Raw genomic sequence first — 23,312 nt, 5'->3', positions numbered from 1 at the left:
CACAATAGATAGAAATTGAATTTTTATTTAGTTTTATCCTTGTTTTGCCATATTTGTAAAGACAGATTCATGAGCTGGAGTTTCTCTTTTTTCTCTCAAGCCTTTTTTCATTGGTATTATCCTGAAAGTTTTCCACATATCGCACAAATTCTTCAGGCCTGGTTTTCTGCCAGGTAATTTTAATTGCACCTTTGAGATCTGAACTTGGAAAAGTACTACACACAGAGATGAATGGACACTTGTATAGTTGATAACTGTCACATGTATTGTGTTGGATGTAATCTAATTACAAAGTAATTAGTTACTGTAACATAATTAGGCTACTTTTATAGTCTAAAACAAGTGTAACACATTACATTTTGATTCTTGTAATTAAGTTACAGTTACTGACATTCAAATAAGATAGTTACTTTTAAGTGCATTACTTAGGTTACAAATATTTCTAAAATATCACATGGAAAAATTTTAAATCAGGAATTACAGTCTCTTCATAAATAAATGTGTTAAAGGTGAGGGGTTTCTGTTATTGACAAAGTGAAAATGCATAACAAAATTTTAGCATCCAATACCAGTTCTGATACATACTGTATATATATATATATATATATATATATATATATATATATATATATATATATATATATACAGTATTTATATATATGTAAGGGATAATTTAATTTACAGTCAGTCAGTTGTTATCGCACATTTATTTTGTACATACATTTATATTATCCTGCTTATTACATGGCTACTAACCAAATAAATAAATACATGGATATAAAATATTGATTTGGGTTGAAATTATGTATTTTGAGAAGAAAGAAATCGCTGAACAGCTGGAATGAACCTCCTGTTTGCGTCGGAGTTCTGTTGGTGTTTATTTTGTGAAAATGACCGTCTGACTCCTCAATATTCAGCCTATTACAAGACTACTTGCCAAATAAATAAATAAATTCAAATGAAACATTGATTTGAGTTTAAATAATTTTATTAGCTTACTTGCAGAGATCGCACAGTGATCCGAGAAGCAGGAGAACCCGGATGAGCAGTCTGATTGTCTAAATCCCCGGATGTGTGGTAATTACAGAGCAATATCTGACCCTGATTTATCTGATTTTCTGTCACAACCATTTGTCACCCACATGTTTTGTTTTATATTTTTTTTATTTTATTTTTTTTTAATATAATTTCCCTCATTTTAGGTAGGTTCAGTTAGTAGTGAGCAACACCAGAAAAATAAAATGGCTTCTGTATGTCAACACAGGTGATTTTCAAGCATAGCTATTTTGTCAACACCATAATTTTCTTCAGAGCTGACAGTCAGTTTGAAACAATCCTGTTTTCTAATGTTTTTCTTACTTGACTGAATGTTAGATTTGTCAGTGTTTATTATTAATAGTTAACATTACAGTTCACAAGGAAAACACATTTTGTGAGAAAATGGAAGAACCAGGAGGTTTCACCAAAATGTAACAGAATACCCCTGAATATGTTTAACAGATTAATCCAAAATAATTCCTCTGCCGTACATAAACTTTTTTTTGTTTTTGTTTTTTTCATAGCTTGTTTTGTCCAGGTACTCAAGTATCACTGCTAGTATGTCTGATATGTGAATTACAGTTTATTTAATCTGTAGTATAAAAGTTATTTCCAGAACAGTATCCATGAAACAGTATAAACAACATATTTGGTTATTATATTTGCAGATCCTTCTCTCTCTCTCTCTCCTTTCTATTGATAAACAACTTTTATGCTCTCCTCACCTTCTATCTCTCTACCTCTCACTCTCACTCGTTTTGACCTTTCCATTCTCATTATTGAACACTCTTACTCGCCTAGTGCGTACCACCCGGTTCACAGGACGGACCACTCGAACCCTGTACCGCCGTGGATACTTGGCTTGGCTTGGTCCCATCGCTCTCATACTCAGTGGAGGCAGCTCCTTGCTTTCCTCTCCATCCTCTCCTTCCTCACGGTAACCATGATGACGGAGGAAGGGTTCTAGGGTTGCTAGGCGATTGTTAAGGTCTGTGATACGCCTCTGTAAGTGGGAGACTTCTCTGAAGAGATCATTTAGGGATTCAGAGAGAGGGCGAACCCTATGGAGAACAAGTGTGTGAGACAGAGTGTGAGAGAGGAGACTGGGATGTGAGAGAGTGTGTGCGTGCGAAATCTGTCTGAGACAAAAAGGGTGCAAAAACTTTTTTCTTAATTTCATCTATAAGGGTTTTGCATAATTGAACAGCAATAAAAATAAAAATTAAAAATCAATACTTAGCACCAAGCTGAAAATATGATTTCATATAAGGCCACACAGCCCATGCACTTAACATTGGAAAAAACAAAAATCAATGTACCAAGTGAGGCCTCGAAAAGTGAGAGTGTTAATTTTAGACTATTGAAAATAAGATCCTTCTTCTACTAAGGTTTTTTGCTGTATTGGGTTCATGTGTTGGCAATAAAGGTCCTTCAGATCAGAATATTGGTTTCTGGAATGGTTGAAGTACACAGATGTTTTTTTTAACCTAGAAAATGCCACAACCTGATCTCATAGAATCTTGTAACTATACCTACGTTTTTTCTTAATCATTTTTACATGCTTCATTGTCCTTACCACATAAGTGTCCTGGTGAAATAAACACTAGAGGTGCTACAACAACAATAACTTTTATTCACTTTCACACAAAGCATGAAACGGCATGTTATAAGTTCATAAACACTTACTTTGTGCCCTGTTCCTCACACAATCCTATCTTATAACATCAAAACACTTTTACTGTAGCACATGACTTGTACGGTGAAACATTTTAACATTTGGATTACATAACCAACTACATTTACAAGCTTGTTCGAACATGATCAAGTTGTGCAATAACTCAACTGATAGAGCCTTGTACTTGCTATGCATATGACCGAAATATGAATCCTGAAGAGCATGTGAGTGGACAAATGCACCACAAAATGATTTGGTTGCTTCAGCAATAGCGTTTTGCTTATTGGTTATGTTTAGGTTTAAGGTTTAGGTTAGGGAGGTTGGTTTTGTCGATGTAAAACTCAATGGAGCATTAACCTTAAAGGTGCACTCAGTAATTTTTTCACTCATTTAAAAAGTTTTACTTTTAAAGAAATTAATAGTAATATTGAAATATATGTATGAAATCATGACCACTTACATGAAATGAAGAGTTCAGTCATATTAGTAACCTTATAAAAGCTCTTTTATTTTACATGGGGTGGGGGCGTCTACATGGAAGTACCCATGTTAGGATCACATGACCAGCTGAATACTACTCGCTTAATCTCTGAAAGTGAAAGTCACACTTTCATTAATGGATTAAATTAATCCTGGTTTACTGTGCATAGTGAATTTCTACAATGACACTGGTAACTGAAAACTACTGTGTTTGAATGATGCAGCATCCATGCCACTAGGTGTCAGTGTAAGCCAATGTAAGCCACTTCGACATAATTAAAAAAATTACTGAGTGCACCCGGAGATTCTTTTTTTTTTTTTTACTGGGATAACAACCTCCATGGTACTATCATAGGAGAGAATGGTCAACTAGCGTGTTACGACAGTAATTCACCCTTTGCGGATACTGTACAAATGAATGGGGAGAGCCGTAAATTGACACCTACCTGTTGCAAAATCGTCTGTGACTTGTCTTATAAAACATCAGTTTATCTTAATAAACTCCACACATAGTTAATTCCAAGAGGATTGTTTTGTGTAAAACATGTTGAAGATTAGTGGAAAGGCAGTAGATTCATTAAGTCATGAGCTGTTTCCTCACAAAAGCAGTTTATTCAGCACACTGAAGCATCTGCTCCACAGACATCCATTCAAAAAGAACGGCCTCTTGTCTCCTCGCCAGTGTACCGCCCATAGAATGTCTATGGGAGCGCCGCATTATGCTATTTTAGGCTACGCTTGAAGGCACCCCTAGAAGGGCTCTGGTGCACCTTTAAAAATCTTATCCATTTGGGAGAAAATTTTACTTGCTTTTAGCTCCGCCTAGTGGACATTTTACCTCGGTGCTGCCACAATACATGTAATATAATGAACCTCGAAATAGCATTTCACAAAAATGTCACCACAATCATGTAATATAAAAAGTCATTTATGTTAAAATGGCATCATTCTCCTATATGGCATGAGGCTGTAAAACCCCATTTTGGTTCCAATTGGAACCTTTATTTTGAAGAGTCTATCTGTGCGGTGTGTAAATATTTTACGTTTTTGATCAGAATAAGAAGGTTTCATCCACATTTTAGCATACTAGAATTTGGTTTCAGCAAGTCAAAAAATATACATTTACAGGACATTGTTTAATATGACATTCTCTTCCTCCTAAGCAAGACCTCCATCACAAAATCTCAAAAGGTCACACAGTTCTTGCCTTCAGGTGGGTTAAAACGAGTCCTTTTTACTACATTATGACAACTGCCCAATCCTGATGCTTCATGATCAACAACAACAGGAAAATAAAGCCCTTTCTTGACAACTTACTCCACTCAGCTGCTCATTTTTTCACAGCTTGACTACTGCAACTCTTTCCTTCCCAGCATCTGCTATACATTCCTTCAAGCTACTTAACACATTTCTACCTCAGAAAATTCGAATACTTTTCATATACAACTGAAAGGACCTCATGCAGTATGCACACTGTGCTTAGTACAGTGTGTAAATATTCTGTATACATGAAAACTTTGGATGATAGTAAACATTTTCTTCAGCATACAATTAGAATTTGCTTGCTTAGTTATTATTGCGCACAATGCAATGTGTTTCTCTCAAAAATATAATTTCAGCTTTAAAAGAACGATGGGCATATGGCAATGTCTAGCAAGCCTTTTGCAAGAGCATCAGGACTTTATTTTTCATTTGTTGAAAAAGTGAGGCCACTCATCCAAATTACTTCATCTGTGGGTGGAAATTAGCATCTGAAACTCATCACACATCATGTCACAAGATTTGTAGTGCTGTGGGAACTGCCTCACTCACTGTATGTGTGAACTGACAAAACTGATGGGGTAAAGATGTGTCCTTCTGTAACTAACTTAGTATGTGTTTGCACAATGGAATTTTCAATAAACTGTATATAATAGGATTTTAATGCACCCCAACTTACATGATTTGTGCACTTTATTGTAAATCGATTTATTTAGAAAGTGTCAGCAGGGAACATAAATGTGATGCGATGTCATAAAAATGTGACATGGTATTCATATTGTCTTATTTGATGATAGATCATTCTGCATCCTTATTATTCAGTCAGTTGGATGCTTTCTCAACAGGATATATTGCTACATGATAAATCACTCTAAGTATAAAACTGGGCAGTTGATAAAATATCTACCACCAGAGAAATCTGAATCTATTACATCAATGCATGGTTTCATTATTCCATTTAACACGCCTTGCTCTCTTTCAGTTAGCACACTCTCCTGAGTGCCGTGTCAATGTATGAAGTTTAGAATTAGTTTTATGAGAACAACCCCATCAGGGCTGAGAGAGTAAGTATGGTAAACTGCAGACTTCAAGAGAACAAAACACCCAAAGGGGTTTGAGATTGCATTTTTTTTTATATCCAAGTTTCTACAAAAAAAAAAAAAAAAAAATGGCCAGAGAGATCAACCTTCAGATGCAAGAAACTGTAAAGTAAAAGTTTGAGAGACAAAAAAAATGTAGTGCAAAGAGAAGAGAAAAAAATATTGCTGCTCAACAAGATAAATGTTAGAATAAGACATGTAAATTACAAATATTTTGGCCCTTGTGGTCAGTTAACACCAATCATTGAAAGCACTGTAGATCAAAGCCTTTGGGAGTGTCAGGTAATACAGTGCAGTGTGTTACCTGGAGTAGTCTGGTAGAAGGGCACTGGGTTGTGAGTGTAAGAGAGTCTTGATATCTTTGAATATGCGTTTGCCCCAGGCATCCAGTATTCGAGTCACACTGCGTATGTTAGCCACGTTCACATTCTCCGCTGTCGTGAGGGCAAAGACAATGAGGTTAGTAACTAATAAGGTAGATCAAGGGCGTAGATTTGGCTTTCACAAATGGGGGGTGATTTCAGATGCGCACGGTGTGATTTCAGATCAGATGGGTGCGGTCTTAACTCTGTTTGTGGTCTCTGTTAATTGTGCATATCTGGAGCTTGTCAAGTGTAACATTAACTAAGATACTGCATCATGTGCACTTTCCACTTCTTGAAATGTCTGTGTTAATGTATCACATGATTCACACGTGATTCTCATATATTTATTTATAGCCTAAACCTGAGCACAATGTTAAATTCCTGACCTCAAGTGATTTCATGTCGGAGCTCATCTAGCCATCTCTTAAAGCTGACCACATTTATATCCATATCAGCGATTAAGGTAATTAACTGGTTATTCCGAGAAAAAAAAAAACTTAAAATGCTTCATAAAGGTTTAAATGTTCTATAGAGTATTCATCTATCAGGAATATTCCTCCTTATGTAAAATGAAGAAACTGAAACTTGCTCTGTCTTTTTTCTTCTTCTTTTACTTCTTCTTTAAACTGTGCTAAATTTTAAAATGTTAAGTGTTTTTTAACTCTGGTAAGGCGCTATATAAATTTAGCATTATTATTATTATTATTATTATTATTATTATTATTATTATTATTACTATTATTATTATTTATCTAAATAATTGTGTCCTATCATAAAAATTCCTGATAGACTTACAGGACTTTCTCCTGTTTGTAGGCTATATTGATTTTATTAGAATTTCTTTAAATGTTTGAATTTGTATTTATTATTCACTGCAAAATGTGTGCTTGACATTTCACATTTTGTTTGACACCTCTTGCATCCAGAATAATTTTGTTAAATATGCACAGACAAACGAAAATTCTGTTTCATGCAGATATTAATATCTGAAATACCAGGAGAAACCACAACATATTCCACAGTTAATGTAGCCTACAAACTCAGCTTAATCTGGTAAGAAATAAAAAGAATAAAATAATATTTTATTAAATAATAATTGTATAATAATCATTATTATTATTATTATTATTAGGCTATTATTATGAAAAGGCATATACAAGGCATATTTTATTAATAGAAACTATAAATGTAAGAGTAACACTTAAAAATGGGCATTTCATTTAGTTTTGATGCACTTCCTGTTTAAGACAGATACTGATAATTTTGTCATATGAACAGATGCAGATACAAATACAGATAATGGCTTCGCTGCACACCCCTAATCATGGTATAAATATTGGGGAGTTGTACTTGCTTGTTTTGATTATGAGGGGGTTACGCCCCTGGGGTAGATGTAGAGTTGTTTGACACATAACAAGTGGATGTCTAATACTTTTAGTATGATGTCCTCATCAATTAGTGTACAACAGGGCTAAAGGCACACCTTAAGAAAAATGCCCTTTTTTCTGGTCACAAAGTGTATCAAAAGTGAACAAATACATTTCTTTTTATTGAATATTGATGGAGCAACATAATTTGTGTGAAAATAAAAAATAACTGATGGATGTTTTGATAAAAATTCAGTTTTTAAAAAAAAGGTGGCGAGGGGCCATTTTACCACACACTTGGGCTAAACGGACCCCAGTGGGGGGGTTTAATGATATAGTGTAGATACCGGGGTAATGGTTACAGGCAAAATTTGTCCATTTATGCAAATACTTTGAGAAAACAAGATTTTTTTATTTATTTTTTTTACAAATTAAGATACTGCTTATTCAAAAATAACCACTTCAGGATGCACAATTTCTTGTTAATTTAAATGCATCGGTTTGTGGTATGTTTCAACTAATAGCCATGACTTAATAAAGGCTTTTTAAATTTATACCCTACCCTGAGTGCCTTGGACTACTAGAGCATCTGACAAATAAGTATTTTGTCTCAAAATAAATGTGATAATTGTGACAATACATGCAATGATCTCATGGATCAGGAACATTTTGCAGTGTATTGTGACAAAAAGGTGTTTTAGAAAGTGCTATGGTAGTTTTTGTTGCTATTTAGTGTTTTGGGAGAAAATCAAATCAAATGTGCATTTTACCCTGGGGGCCTTTAGCCCTGTTGCACCCTATCGGGATACTGTAGAACAAACAGAGCGCTGGATGAAGTGGATATTTAACTACAATGAACAAATGGCTTTTGAGCAACTTCAACTTGTGCTGCATCGTGTGAAATGCGTTGAAGCTAATTACATACAATTGCATGCTATTTATACTTCAGAATTGAGCACTTTGGTGTTGTTTTTGCATAGAAAAAACAAACAAAAAACTTCATGAAGTAGGCCTTTTTGGTAAAATACTGTATATATTACATACTGTACATGTAAACATTTTTGAAGGTGTTGTTGCATTACGGCACTATATTACCATCGGTATATTTTGTTTAATATTTCTTTAAATATATTGTTAAATTGTTTTACCTCCCTCTCTGTAGTTCCAGTTCCCGTAATCCACTTCGTTGCTGATCCCAAGACATGATAGAGGCAATAATGCTACAACCACCAGTGGTACCATCAGTATCTTCATTGCTGTGGGGACAGTCATTGTGAAGAAGTGGCTGAGGTATGCATAGAGAGAGGCAGAGAGGTATATCAAAATGTTGAACAATCTGAAAACACTCCCAATGTAGGGAAAGATTTTTAAACATTTACCCTGCCAATATTTTTGGCACAGGGGAGTGCACTTTGTTTTTTCCCCAGGACAAACAGCCAAAAGTGTTCTTGGGCCGAAGTTACCCTGGAAAATTTAAATGAGTGCAAACAGACCCACAACCTACAACCCAGGTTCATCTACACTCGTCTCTACAGTATATTTCCTTTTAAAAATTCACCTCATAGTCTTAATTTCCCTGGAACAATCTTGCAGTGTTGGGTATTTTCATTCACTTACAGAAGGTCAAATCAGAAAATAACTGCGTTCATTCAGGAAAACAGAGGACGACGGGTTAATTGTCTTGTGACTGGCCTTACTGAGAGCAAACTCAATTAGTTTATTTGAAAGAAAATCTCCTTTGTGCCAGAGCCACAAGGGTCAATGTCTGAGTCATAGAGAATTACCTGAGGTAAGACTCGTATGAAAAAGGAAAAACTGTTAGAACATGACCACTGGACTAAAACGAAATTCAAATTACAGAGAAATGCTGCAAGAAAGCAGCGCAGAGAAATTGGAAAAGAGCGAGACAGTGCGTTGAAGCGGTTTGGGGGGAGAGAGTTTTACATAATATTAAACTTGGAGATCACGATAATTGACTTTGTGAGTGAGTCTGTGAAGAGGCATTTCTCAAAATGGCTCCATATTGAGGTTTAAAGTAGATCCACACATGCTGAAGAACATTAATGTCAGAGGGTTCATGTTTGATCAGAGCTCCTATCTGTTTTTACCAATTCCACAGTAGAAGAAAACCGTAAAACCTGTCTTGTAGTTCATTGTCTAAGCTACATTGTCCCACACTGTAATTTTTGTAATTAGAAAAGGAATTTAAAATGGAAAAAGAATGTAAAAATGTTACAACGTAATTTTATGATAAAATATTGCAAAAAGAAGTAAAAATTATGATTTACATTTAACAGTGAAAATGTATGTTACATTTAACAAGACAAAACATAAACTTTAACAGTAAACTATTGTTAAAATTATGGTAAAAAACAATAATTGGACATTGCAAGTCCCTGCATGACCCATATCATTATATTTTATTTATGTACAGGTATCTTATTTTATATCAGTTATGTATTATGCAGTTTTTATAAGCACCTCAATGTACATAACTGATATAAAAATACGAAATAATAGCAATAATAAAATAAAACAACAGCAGGGTAACACTAAACTCATACTTCGGATGAAAATTAGGTTTTGGCTAAATCCGGTACAATGCATGAAATGGAAACATTTATGTTAAAAATTGTACATGGTCCCTTTTCAAATAAGTAAATAAATAAATATACCAAAATACTGAAATAATTCAAAAAACGTTAACAAAACAACATAAAATGTTACATACATTGTTACATTTTATGTTGTTTAGTTAAAGTTTATTGCTTTATTTTAGTATTATATTGCATTAGTTTAGTGTTACCCTGATGTTGTTTGTGTAAGTAACACTGTGCAGTGTCTAAGTATATATATTGGCCATTGGTCTTGAAAGGGCGGTTATTGATTAAATTTAAAGCAATATTTTTGTGTTCAATACAAGTTAAGCTCATTCAGCAGCATCTGTGGCATAATATTGATTACCACAAAACTTAATTTCGACTCATCACTCCTTTTCTTTTAAAAAAGCAAAACTCTAGGTTACAGCGAGGCACTTACAATGGAAGTGAATGGGGCAAATTTTTGGAGGGTTTAAAGGCAGAAAAATGAAGTTCATAATTTTATAACAGCACTTTTCTTCTGTTAAAACTCATGTATTATTTGAGCTGTAAAATTGTTTAAATCGTCATTTTTACTGTCATTTTAGGGTTTGTTGGCATAACATCGTCATGGCAATGAAGTTGTAAAATTGGCTATAACTTCACACTGAAAAAGCTAGTAAGTGATTTTATCACACTAAAATCATGTTTGCATGCATATTATTTATGTCTTGTCGCTATACTTTTGAAATGTATATATAATAACATTCAAAATTTGGCTCCCATTCACTTCCATTGTAAGATTTTTTGGGTTTTTTTAAAGAAAAGGAGGGACAAGTCAAAATACATTTTTGTGGTAATCAACATTATGCCACAAGTGCTGTCGATTGAGTTCAACTTGTATTAAACCCAGAATATTCCTTTAAGTCATCATGAGGCCTTTTGCTCTACCACCTGTGTTATCGTTGTGGTTAACTGTACATTTTAAGTACAAAACAGAATCTGTTGTAGCTTGGTATATTAATATAATATTATTTAAGGATATACAGGGTAGTGAACTGTAAAATGTACCGGAACCAAAATGACATCACATAATGCAAAAAAAAAAAAAAAAAGAACAAAAAAAAGTTCACTTGATTTTTTTGGTGAATTTCTAGCAATTAGTGAGGCCAGATTTTGACTGTAATTTAACAGGATTTATTTATTTATTTTACAGTGCAGCAGTCTTCAACAAATAGGCTACCGTTACTTAAACGCAACTAATTATGTTAAAAGTTTTCTTTCAAATTTTTAGAGAAGGGACTTGCATGCTACTTCAGTAACAATCAAGGTAATATTTTTAACTCTTACAACAGACATAAATAGATCCACTAGCACAACATTTGGGCTTATTGCTAGAGTTTAGGCTTGTTGAAAAAAGGTATTTTTGATGCTTGAGTTCTACACAAACCAGTGGGGTACTGCTACTGAAGAAAACGTGAAGGATGGATCCAACAGAGAGTGGGGAAATAACAGGGTAGTAAAACTATAGGACACACACACCACTTGAGCAAAACATCTGTGTGTTTTAAATCAGGACGCCATCGGTAAAATGTTATAAAATGAGCTTATTAAAATAAATGGCTAAATTTAAGTGTTAAATTACAATGAATTTTTAAAGTAATGACTTACTTTTCTATGAAATGTGGCAGTTCATCTGAGATTAATTTTTGAAAGTATGCTTCCTTTCTCTTTTCTTGTCCTTGCGTCCACTGCTTTAATGTCTCTGTCCTGTCTGCTTGTTTTTCTGTCCTCTTTCTGAACAGAACAGAGAATGAGATAAGGAGAAGACTGTGCACTTGAACTTGTCTTGTGTCTGCCCTCCAAAATACTTACGATGCTGCTCTCTAAATGCACCTCTCTCTCTCTCTCTCTCTCTCTCTCTCTCTCAATCCTTTATCTTATTCGTACCCCGCCCTTCTATGTTCCTTTTTTATTTTCACAAACTCTTCTCTCTCTGCCTCTTTTCTTTTTTCCCCTTTTCTCTTTTTTCCTTTCTTTCTCTATCTTCCCCCCTCTGTTGTCTTGCTCTTCTCTCTCACTCCCAAACCATCACACTGTCCAACTCCAGCTTTGTCCAGATGTGGACCTTTTCTTTAGATTTAGTTACTATTTTTCTCCCTCTTTAATTTTGGCATCTCTTCTTTTATACTGACACACAGACACATGATAACTTGTCCATCTAAATCAGGAATACCGTAGACTTCTATTATTTTTTATATAAAAGTAATTATATACATTAAATGCTATAAATTCTATAGATTAACTCTAAACCAAACTATAAAACATTTAGCTTAGAGTGAATCTTTTTAATTGTATGTATCTACAGTATATGCTAAGTTAAACGTACAGTATGTATATATTTACTAGGGCTGTTGATTTAACATGTTAATTCAGTGTAATGGTGCGTTTATGGCACGCCATGTCGGAATTACCGTAAATACGAGATTACGACTTTAAAAAGCATTCACGTCTATGAACGCTATGACTTGACAGTTGTGGCGTCAAGTAAAAAGAACCAATATGGCAGCGGCCTCAACAGTTGAAGGCAGTGAACACATATTTTCTGTTTCATATGCCATTTTATTACGCCACTGTTGCCTGGAGTGCTTTCTTTGTTCCTAAACATTTTGCAAGAATACAGAGGTTAATTAATATCAAGCTAAACATTTTGCTGTTATCAACAACATAGATTGTGGCGGAATAAGTGTTGCCATATAAACCAATAACTTAAGAGCTCTGAGGACATAAACAGCTCAGAGTAGAATCTGTCAGTTGCCATCTCGTAATTACAGTAATTCCGACATGACGTGAATGCACTATTGTGACGAGGCAGGCGAGGAATGAGGATCTAAATGCAGCTTTAAAATGGAACAAAAGATAAACAAAGTACTCAGAATAAAATGAAACAAAACACGGGAAACAAGGAACAGAACATGACAACACATGTGAAAACTGACAAAGAAAACAGGGAAAACAAGAGCTTAAATACACTGGGGTAAACAAGGGAACGAGGAACACCTGGGGAACCAATGAGGGAAAACCAATCATAAAATTAACTACAAAAGGACTACAAAACTAACAGGAATGAGGAACTAAACAAGAACTTCAACATAAGTCTAAGCAACTATAGGGAATACATGACAGAGACCCCTTTAAGGAGTGGATTCCAGATGCTACACACAACAAAAAAATAATTGTCCATGAGGTGTGGGGGGAAGGGGGAAAACAGGTAGTTCAGGGGGGCACAAGGGGCAAACAGGCAGTTCAAAGGGGCACAAGGGGAGTAGAGGAACAAGGCAAAGTCAGGGAGGCTTGAGACCAAGGTGGAGCCGGAGGGATGGAGAGCCAGGGTGAGGCTGCAGGCTCAGAGGACCAAGCCGGTGGGAGTGAGAACCAAGGAGACCAGAGCAGATCTGGCAGATGGCCAGGAGACCAAGGAGACCAGAGCAGATCAGGTGGGCGGCCAGGAGTCCAAGGAGACCAGAGCAGATCAGGCGGACGGCCAGGAGACCAAGGAGACCAGAGCAGATCAGGTGGATGGCCAGTAGACCAAGGAGACCAGAGCAGATCAGGTGGATGGCCAGGAGACCAAGAAGACCAGAGCAGATCAGGCGGATGACCAGGAGACCAAGGAGACCAGAGCAGATCAGGCAGACGGCCAGGAGACCAAGGAAATGACCTCAAGCTGGGGACTGGGTCAGGAGTCCTGGTAGGTGGCTGCAGGGCCGAGACAGGGTCAGGAGGTCTGGGAGGTGGCCGCAGGGCTGAGACAGTGTCAGGAGGCCTGGGAGGTAGCTGCAGGGCTGAGACAGGGTCAGGCGGCGGAGCTGCTGTAGGAGGAGTCACTGGTAAGGCGGACGGAACCACTGGAGGAGCTGCTGGAGGAATAGTCTCTGGGGGAGCGGGCGGAGCTCTGAAGGAATAGTCTCTGGGGGAGCGGGCAGAGCCACTGGAGGAATAGTCTGTGGGGGAGCGGGTGGAGCCATGGAAGACTCCGTGGGCGGAGCCATGGAAGACTCTGTGGGCGGAGCCAGGAGAGGCTCGACGAAGGCAGGTGGAGCCAGGAGAGGCTCGAGGGGTGAAGCCATGAAAGGCAGAGCCATGGGAAGATCGAGGGGTGAAGCCAAGGAAGGCGAAGCCATGGTAGGCTCGAGGGGTGAAGTCGTGGAAGGCGGAGCCATGGGAGGCTCGAGACAAAGAGTCCTGGATGATGGGAAACGACCTCCGTGGTCGCGAACATGGGAAGAGACTCGGGAACGACCTCTGTGGTTGTGAACACTGGCAGAGACTTGGGAACAGAAGCCTTTCTTCTCCTCCTCCTCCTCCAGATGGCCGAAGTTGGAAACGCTGGCTCTGGGATGGACGAGGCTGGCAACGTTGGCTCTGGGACGGACGAGGCTGGCAACTCTGGCTCTGGGACAGATGAGACTTCCAGCTCATTGGCCGTGGCAGGCGTGGGCTCGTTGGCCGTGGCAGACGTGGCTGTGACATGGCGTGGAGCAAGGAGTCGTGGAAGGCTTGGAGCAAGGAGCCGGGGAAGGCTTGGACAAGGGAGCTGAAGATGCAGGTTTTGGCCCGGGTTTCACGCCATAAACCACTGTGTAAAGGGAACCGCAAAGCTCCAGAGCCTTCTCCACATATTCGTAGAGAGTCCAGTGAGGATCAGCCGGAGGCATTATTTCTTGAGTGCACTATTCAGACTGGTCCAGAGAGCGGTCTGGATAGTGCACTAAATTCGCTAGCTCTAAAAACTCACGGATGTGATCTTCAACTGGACGGTCCCCTTGCTTAAGGAGCAGAATTCAGACAGCCACTAGATCCATTTTTGGTCAGTTATTCTGTGACGAGGCAGGTGAGGAATGAGGACCTTAATGCAGCTTTAATGGAACAAAAGATAAACAAAGTACTCAGAATAAAACAAAACACGGGAAACTAGGCACAGAACATGACAACACATGTGAAGACTGACAAAGAAAACAGGGAAAACAAGGGCTTAAATACACAGGGGCAAACAAGGGAACGAGGAACACCTGGGGAACCAATCAGGGAAAAAACAATCATAAAATGAAACTACAAAAGGACTACAAAACTAACAGGAATGAGGAACTAAACAAGAATTTCAACATAAAAGTCTAAGCAACAACAGGGAATACATGACAACCACAATTAAATGAAAAAACAAAACAAAAAACGTGTTAGAAAAATGAACGCAATTAATTATACCCCCTGGACCGGAAAAATAAATATCCCTACTATCAGAGCAATTCAAGCTTGAAGTATCCAATCAGCAGGGTGCAGTAAGCGCAACTCCAGCTGTACATGCAACAAAACACACTTGCCAAAAGCAGATGACGAAGATTTATTGCTTTCAAAACTGGACTGAGCGCAATTCCAAATGTAGGGTTCTCGAGATGTGTTTGTTTCAAACTACTGTACATTTAACTTGATACAGCTCCTTAAAAAAGCTGTGTTTATGATGTAACACAACCAAAAGAAGGTGCTCCAGTAGCGTTTGTCAGCAGTAACATTTTGGAATTTAGTTATAGTATTTAGTATTTTTTAATATTATAACCCATCAATTATTATTGTTGTCCAGTTTGTCACTATAACATGATACAGTATTATTATTATTACTTTGAGGATTTGTTGTATACAATAGTATTATTTTCCTGACGCTGCACTGTATTGTTCACCATGTTGCAAAAGGCTGTATTTTTGTAAGCGTCGTAGGCAACATTCATAACAGTAACACACAAGGCCCCTCAGCACACTAGAGCAGAAAGAGAAAAAAACATTGCCGTTTATCAAGCGCTGAAATTTTGCTTGGTGCAGAACAATCAGGAATAATTTTAAACATCGTAACAGTCACCTCTTTGCAACCTGAACTGTTTCAGTACGTTAAATCTTTGTGGCACCTTCGCTAAAAACAGTCTAGACGCAGCACAATGAATGAAACAGAACGCTGGTGTCTCGACATGCATTTGTGAAACCTGAAGTTCTTATTAACTTGAAACAGTGTCTAAAAATGTGCCAGTCACTGCGTGACACACTGAAGAATTACAGAGACACGGTCCAGCAGACAAGGATGTTCGTCCAGTGCATTTACATAGGAAAACAATGAAAAAACAGAGCAGAAACAAAAACACTTTTGTGTGAACGGCCCCTAACTCCTAGCGTGTGAGTGAAACAAGTTCGGAAGGCCTATATATTTTTTCATAAATTACAAACCCAAACCCAAAGTCCTACTGACCTGAACCTGGCAGCTTCTAACGTGAACTGCTCTGAGATAGCTGACAACGTACAAGGTTATCCTGGAAGAAAACTTGCTTCCTTCTGCTCTGAAAATGTTCCCCAACTCTGAGGATTGGTTTTTCCAGCAGGACAGTGCTCCATAGCACACAGCCAGGTCAATCAAGGTGTGGATGGAGGACCACCGGATCAAGACCCTGTCATGGCCAGCCCAATCTCCAGACCTGAACCCCATTGAAAACCTCTGGAATGTGATCAAGAGGAAGATGGATGGCCCCAAACCATCAAACAAAGCCGAGCTGTTTGAATTTTTGTGCCAGGAGTGGCATAAATTCTTTCAACAGCAATGTGAAAGGCTGGTAGAGAGCATGCCAAGACATATGAAAGCTGTGAAAATCAGGGTTATTCCACCAAATATTGATTTCTGAACTCTTCCGAAGTTAAAACATTAGTATTGTGTTGTTTCAAAATGAATATGAACTTGTTTTCTTTGCATTATTCATGGTCTGAAATCACTGCATCAGATTTAACTTTCTGCTGGGGACAATTTTGTTTCCAAACTATACCTAGGTTCAGTAAACCCATCGACTCTCTTGATCCTTCTCTCATTCTCTCTCTTTCTCTCTCTCTCTCTCTCTCTCTCTCTCTCTCTCTCTCTCTCTCTCTCTCTCTCTCTAACAACTGACAACAGAAGAGTTGAGTCAGACTCATAAATCAGTTTCACATGATTTCTGTTATTCAATCAAAAGACTCTAACATAGCTGAGCAACAATGTAGATGTGCATTTCAGTTCAGATTTCTCTTTCAGCTCAAAACACTATATTCATAATTCATCATCCCTGGTCTTCACTCCTCTCCATATTATTTCCATGGTTACAGTGAGTGAATCTCATACTGTATGTGGGTTGTCACATTAAATGTGTGAATTAAAATGGCAACTTGAATAAAAATGCTCAGAGGATATCAAAAAGTGAAACAAAATGTTTCTATCTGTACTATGCAAGCTTTCAAATGCTTTGGCAAAATTATAGTCCCTTACTGTCATGCCTATAAATCTGCATTGATTATGACTTTGAGAATTACTTAAGAGCGAAAAGAAGAAGATTATAAGACAGGAAATATCTTTTATTCCCTGGTGTCCAGATGTTATTGTTGTTGTGCTTCTCTCTCTTTTTCTCTCTCTCTCTTTCTCACCCTGGTCTGTTTTTGTGGTATGTGAGGTCAGTTTTGCCTGGCTGTGTGCATGTATGTGATTATTCCTTTTCTTAAACTCTGAGGCAGCAGTCACAAGGCACACATGCACCTGTTTTTCATTAAACCAGGCAATTTGTCACCACTAAGTGAATTTCTTTCTGTTCTCTTCTCCTATTGCTCTCTCTCTCACTCTCTCTCTCTCTCACTCTCTCTCTCTCTCTCTCTCTCTCTGAAGTTCTCAGTGTATCTATCTGTCTGTCTTTCTTTTCCCTTTAGTGCTGTCAGGTCATACAAATGGAGCTCGAGTATTCAACTATTTTGAAAATGTGAAAGCATGTGCAATCCGTATTGATGTTGAAGTCTGTTCTGCTTGTGTGACTTTGGTTTTTGGATTTTTTTGGATCTCTTTTCATACACAAAGAACGTATAGACTTCTTATTCTGTCTCTTATCCATAGTCTATCAGAGGTTTTTTTTTTTTTTTTATGTGATGTTTACCAGCTTTATACTGATTGTAGGAAAATGTATTTGAAAAGATTCTCTACTGCTATTTTTAATTCATTGATCCTGCAGCTAATTATGTGCACGACAGTGACAGTCCTGTGATGCAATGATTACGTAATTCATTTTTGATTGTTTTGCCATTTTTTGTTTTGGAACTCATCCTTATTTGCCTGTGAGACATGAAAGATTTAATTTGGCCTTGTAAGCCAGACTCTCTAAAAAATGCACTCTTATGCTTCCACCTGGTGGTCAAAGTGCAGTAGACTCTATAAAACATCTGACAATAGTCTTTAACCATTTTCAAAGACGTCAAATGGGTTTGCACACATTCTGCAAAGAAATTGCAATCTAACTGCACTCTATACTCTAGTGTTGAAAACCTGAAGAAAAAAGAGATTAGGTTGTCTGTCTCACAATTTATGACTGTTCTTTTGTCACTCTAAGATAACTTGTCAACAATCCAGATCTTCTATGTTTCATTTAAATTGTTGCTAACACTTTACATATATGTTCCCTTTGTTAAGGGTTTATAAAGTGGTTCATTAATGACTAATAAGCCATTTACAAATGCATTATGAATCATTAATATGTGGTTATAACAACATGAATAGAAATGGAGACTTTCATGAAATATTTGGCAATAGTGATCAGTTTTTCTCACATGTTAAACACTTATTCAACATAGTAACAAATTGAAATGTACCTTAATGTAAAGTGGATACATGTAAAGAAATTATGAAGTTGCCAACACTATGAACATAAAGTTCTGTATTGTTTAATGGCCATCAGGATTTATTGCATGGGTAACACTTTACAATAAGGTTCCATTTGTTTACATTAGTTAACATCAACTAACAACGAACAATAATTTTACTGCATTTATAAATATTAATTTATTTTAATTTCAACATTTACTAATACATTTTTAAAATCAAAAGTTGCATTTATTAACATTAGTTAATACACTATGAACTAACATGAACTTACAATGAAAATTAGTTTAACTAACGTTAACATAGATTAACAAAAGCTGTACAAAATATATTGTTACTTGTTTGTTCAAGATACCTAATGCATTAACTAATGTTAACAAATGGAACCTTTTGTAAAGTTTTACCATTACATGTTATATGCTGTGAACAGGGCCGTAGCAAGGAATTCTGGGCCCCTTGAGTGTATATTGGTCTGGGCCTCTTTCGTATAAAAAAAAGATACAGTTACAAATTTGTTGTGTGCCCCCCTTGACATGTGGGCCCCTAGAATCGTTACCACCTTTCACCTCATTAGCTGCGGCCCTGGCTGTGAGTGAGTATGAAGACCTGAAAAGTGTTTTTGCAGTGGACTTTGGTGAGTAGGGCAAGGTAAGTTGTGACACAACTTGTAGTAGCACTGTTCTTTTGACATCAAAATGACAAGGAAAGTGAAAACAGTAAATCATCACATACATTACAATGGTTAATATAAACACGAAGTGGACTTTCGCAAAATTACATTATTTCATTGTAGTCTATTTTTGCTGCATTGTAACATAAATCATGAATTAAGGCATTTTTTGTTTTTGATTAATAGAAGTATGAATAAGTGTATTTATTAAGCATTTATAACATCAAGTTTATAACATATGTTTTTTTGTTCATAGCATAAGTTTTATTTGGCAAGTATTGCATGAAAGTCCCTCTTTTTATTCATGTTGTTATAACTGCATATCAATGATTTATTATGCATTTCTAAATGACTTATTGATCACTAATGAACCCTTTTATACACCCTTTACAAAGGGGACGTTGCTGTAAAGTGTTTCACTTTTTTTACATGATGTATGCATGCCCGGACCCATGCTTTCATATGGTTATAGCAATTTATCCTGTCCCACAGTGCAAAGATGCAATATTTTCAATATACCATGTGGTTAAAAAACAGCAGTGTATTCCTTCCATAAAAGGACAGAATTAAGGAAGTGAGATTTTGGAGTGAGAGAGAAACTGGGGTTTTTTGAGGATTGCATGAGATACTGATACGCTTACATGTCATGCTGTGAATGTCTTGTGAACATCCAAATATGTCTTAACTTCCTGTCTTCTTTGGAGAGACATCAGCTCTTTACCGATAAATGCTCCACTGTTAATGGTGTGTTGTATAAGGAAATCTGTTGGTGAAACAACACCAAGAGAAAGGTGGATCACTTCATTTCAAATGAAAGGAAACTGGAGATTTACACATAAGGATGAATTTGGTGAAACCTGTCCTGTGTTGGATCTTTATTTTGTGCTTTTGGCGAGAAACTGAAGGTATTACTGAATTTACATGCAATTACGGAAGTTTGTGTATGTGTGTGTGTGTGTGTGTGTGTGTGTCCTCAGTGACTATGTATCAGTTTTATTTCATTTTAATATTCATTTATGCCCGAATTGCCCACTCACACCTTTTTGGGCATAATTAGAAACCACATATGTCATCCAGATATCAGGAGGCCACATATGGTTCAATAACAGCAGTTCTCTCCTCCAGGCACAAAGATCTCTATGCCGAACAGAACCAGAGTGGCATTAGCCGGAGAAACTCTTGACTTTAACCTGTCAGTGACCATACCAGCGAATCACACAGAGGGTAATCTTGAATGCTGCAAGACTCAGAGCAAGGAGACTGTTTGGAAAATGGAGCTTGAAAGGACACTTTCGGAAGTTACTAAATCGGTGGTGGCACGTATCAAAATGCACAACAGCTCCTGTTCTGGCGATTACTACTTTCGTTATGCAACTCAGGAAGTACACTGGGTGGTTCTTGTGATGGGTGAGTCTGCAGATTACTGATTCTTACATTTTATTTGCCTTTATAAAAAGCACTGGTGACTGAACTCTCAGATACAGCTAAAACATTTAAATGGAAATTGTTGTAGGTTAGTCAGAGTTTGATGAGACCTAGGTTAATGAGAGCTTTATTAAGTTTTACGGAGATCCATACAGCATTGCTGAGTCTAAGGAGAAAGAGACAACTTAGTGTTTGTGAACACAGATTTTATAGCCATGAGGCACCTAGATAAATGCAGCAAATCTAACAGAGATTCAGTTTTAATTTACCACAGAACATTCTAGAGACTTACACAGACATCAGAAATCAGATCTTGTCCTCCGCTTAAAACGTGTACTGTCCCAAATGGAACACTTAACAGTTTTTTACTACACCAAAGCATTCGCCATTTAACAACTGATGAAAGTGACATTTCAAACACATGCGACATGTTGCTGCTAGCTTTAACATGTGAACCATCCTCAGTTCAACAATTATATCTCAAATAATGTACATATTCACCCAGCTGGTGGTGATGGTAAAGCATTTAACTCACATTTGTAAGGTGCTGTCTTCACTGAAATTTCGCTAGTTGCTCCATTCTCCATAATTTACAATTAATTGGTCAGACCAACAATGCAGTCAGGTAACTGAAAATGGAAAGGAAACTGAAATGTTTGGAAACCAAATTGGAATTTTCAAACGGAAATGGATTGGTGTGAATGTGAGAAAAAATTAATTCCGCTCAGTTAGAAAAGATATAGCACACTTAGTCAGAACAGTATGAAGGTCTGTGCCTAGTTTGGTGGATGTGGCTTGAAAGATTTAGGAGGAGTTAGTGTAAGAAATCTTGGTCTTGTAAATCAGAAATCTTGCCAGCGTAATTATTGATTGGTAAAAAGAGAGAAAAAAAAAAAAAAAGACAGGAAATCACATGTGAGTTTAGTCATGTGACGTGTTGTGTCAAAAATGCAAAAGAAAGAGTCTGCAAAAATTATGCCAGGAACAACTTTTCTCTAATTTCCCCCCTAATTCTCTGTTTCCCAGATAAAGGTTATCAAGAGCCAGGTGACGTGTTGGAAAACGACACCATCATACTGATGATTTTCTCAGGAATTTTACTCTTCTTCAGTGTTCCAGGTTCACTTTACATTTTGAAGAGCTACAAGGTAACATATACGTATGACCTCACACAGTCTCTTAGGAAGATCTGAATGTACTGTATTAATGAAATCTGTTCTTATTTGCGTACCTTAATGTGCCTATGTCTTAATGTTATTTCCTGCTGTAGCCTTCTTTGTTTGTTGTATAAATCAGATGAAACACACTGGAAAAGTTCAAGTGATTAATTTCAGTACATCTGAGGGAAATTAATCTAGCAATTAGGGGTTAAAGATCTTTGCTGATTTCAATCGATCATCCATGGCCTTTCAAGATTTTGTTTTTATGCAAGACATTTAACCTCAGGTTGCTTCATATGGACTGCCCAGAGTTACTTTGAATGCATGATGGTGCAGCTATGAACAGAAACAGCATGGTAGCTTGCAGAAATAGGCATTTCGCAGCATTCCCATTGAGCTTGTGACAAATATTAAATAAACACTGCGCCTCTCTCTTATTGCTTCTTATTACACAACAAGGCCTTAGTGAATCCCAGAGCTGTTGTACTTGGGTCTTACAGTACAGTATCTAGGCAGCCAGTTTACCGCACTACCCAGTAAACCAGTGTGGCAGTGTTAGTTTCATCTCTATTTTTGCCTTACTTTTAGGAACAGCCTCTCTCTGGAGAGGAAAGAAATAAAGTTGTGGAGAAGAGACCAGAGGAGAGTGAAGATGATGTGGGGGTGGAAGAAGATGCAGCGTCTGCATCACTCTACACAGTAAGATGACAATTTTTAAGTCTTTTTTCCTAGGTCAAATTTGTAATATATTCAGATGGACGGATGGATAGACAGATAGATATTAAACACTGCCATATTTTGACAATAACCCAACAATGATTTAACCTGTTTATTTATATTATGACTTTTAAATGTCACAAAATATTCTAAATTGTCCCACATTATAAATGCATCATCTTATATCCTCACCATCCCCAGGCACTACAACACAGACCAGGCTCCATTTATGATATACTGAATCCAGAAACAATGAGGCAAATGGAAAACAACCAGAAATCAGGAAAAAAGGTTGGTATAATTGGAGGAAAATAGTGCATTATCCCACTACACAGGACTTGTATGTACATTCCTAGATGCACTAGAATTATTCCAAAAGCAAAAACTCCACATAGTTATTGAAATATCAATATATAGCTAGTTACATTATTTTGATTTCCATTGCACAAGTATTGAACAAGTAAATATAGAAATATAGTCAATGAATATAAATGAATATAGACTTTTTACACCAGTTCCTAACACTTTGCTCTCTTTCAGTACTGGAAAGCTCAAGAAGATGAAGTATTTGATACTGTCTATGAAAACTTTTGAATATTTGTCTGCATAAATGTACTTTTCTATTAGTGTCAAATAAAAATAAAGATGTTTTTGTATGATATAACACAATATGGCCCTTTGTAGCAAACAAGACCAGGAAATAAAGGAAGATAAAAACAAATGAATACTGGATTAATATATGGCTTTGTTTTTTTAATTTTTGTTTTTATTCCCC

The 23,312-nt window shown here is 37.0% G+C and overlaps 2 protein-coding genes across 4 annotated transcripts; one reads left to right on the top strand and one right to left on the bottom strand.

The window, feature by feature from the left end:
* Nucleotides 1-970: 970 nt before the first annotated feature.
* LOC127444892 (uncharacterized) lies at nt 971-21,661 on the bottom strand. 3 transcript variants are annotated; one of them, XM_051704514.1, is made up of 5 exons: nt 19,877-19,989; nt 11,536-11,661; nt 8,434-8,570; nt 5,858-5,987; nt 971-2,099 (listed from the first exon to the last, which is right to left on the bottom strand). In XM_051704514.1, exons 1-5 carry the CDS (start codon nt 19,903-19,905, stop codon nt 1,775-1,777), a joined length of 747 nt encoding a protein of 248 aa, XP_051560474.1. In that variant the 5' UTR covers nt 19,906-19,989; the 3' UTR covers nt 971-1,774. The 3 variants fall into 3 exon arrangements, with proteins under 3 accessions (XP_051560474.1, XP_051560475.1, XP_051560477.1); XM_051704515.1 differs by having other exon boundaries at nt 971-2,060; XM_051704517.1 differs by lacking the exons at nt 11,536-11,661; nt 19,877-19,989 and adding an exon at nt 21,196-21,661 and having other exon boundaries at nt 8,434-8,541.
* si:ch211-243a20.4 (uncharacterized) lies at nt 19,992-23,262 on the top strand. Its single transcript, XM_051704519.1, has 6 exons — nt 19,992-20,140; nt 20,361-20,642; nt 21,687-21,808; nt 22,409-22,519; nt 22,739-22,828; nt 23,078-23,262. The coding sequence occupies exons 1-6, from the start codon at nt 20,077-20,079 to the stop codon at nt 23,129-23,131; spliced, it is 723 nt and encodes a 240-aa protein (XP_051560479.1). The 5' UTR covers nt 19,992-20,076; the 3' UTR covers nt 23,132-23,262.
* The last annotated feature ends 50 nt before the right edge of the window (nt 23,263-23,312 follow it).

This window comes from Myxocyprinus asiaticus, chromosome 8 (genome assembly GCF_019703515.2).
Source record: "Myxocyprinus asiaticus isolate MX2 ecotype Aquarium Trade chromosome 8, UBuf_Myxa_2, whole genome shotgun sequence".
NCBI lineage: Eukaryota > Metazoa > Chordata > Actinopteri > Cypriniformes > Catostomidae > Myxocyprinus > Myxocyprinus asiaticus.
Note: the sequence above shows the minus strand (reverse complement) of the source record. Positions and strands in the feature narration are given on the sequence as shown.

Coding starts and splice junctions, on each gene's coding strand:
- si:ch211-243a20.4 (XM_051704519.1), top strand. CDS start 20,077: ATGAATTTGGTGAAACCTGTCCTGTGTTGGATCTTTATTTTGTGCTTT. Junction 20,141..20,360: donor CTTTTGGCGAGAAACTGAAG/GTATTACTGAAT, acceptor TCTCTCCTCCAG/GCACAAAGATCTCTATGCCG. Junction 21,809..22,408: donor ACATTTTGAAGAGCTACAAG/GTAACATATACG, acceptor CCTTACTTTTAG/GAACAGCCTCTCTCTGGAGA.
- LOC127444892 (XM_051704514.1), bottom strand. CDS start 19,905: ATGTTCACAAGACATTCACAGCATGACAT. Junction 11,662..19,876: donor AGACATTCACAGCATGACAT/GTAAGCGTATCA, acceptor TGTTCTGTTCAG/AAAGAGGACAGAAAAACAAG. Junction 5,988..8,433: donor CTGGAACTACAGAGAGGGAG/GTAAAACAATTT, acceptor CCCTCACGACAG/CGGAGAATGTGAACGTGGCT.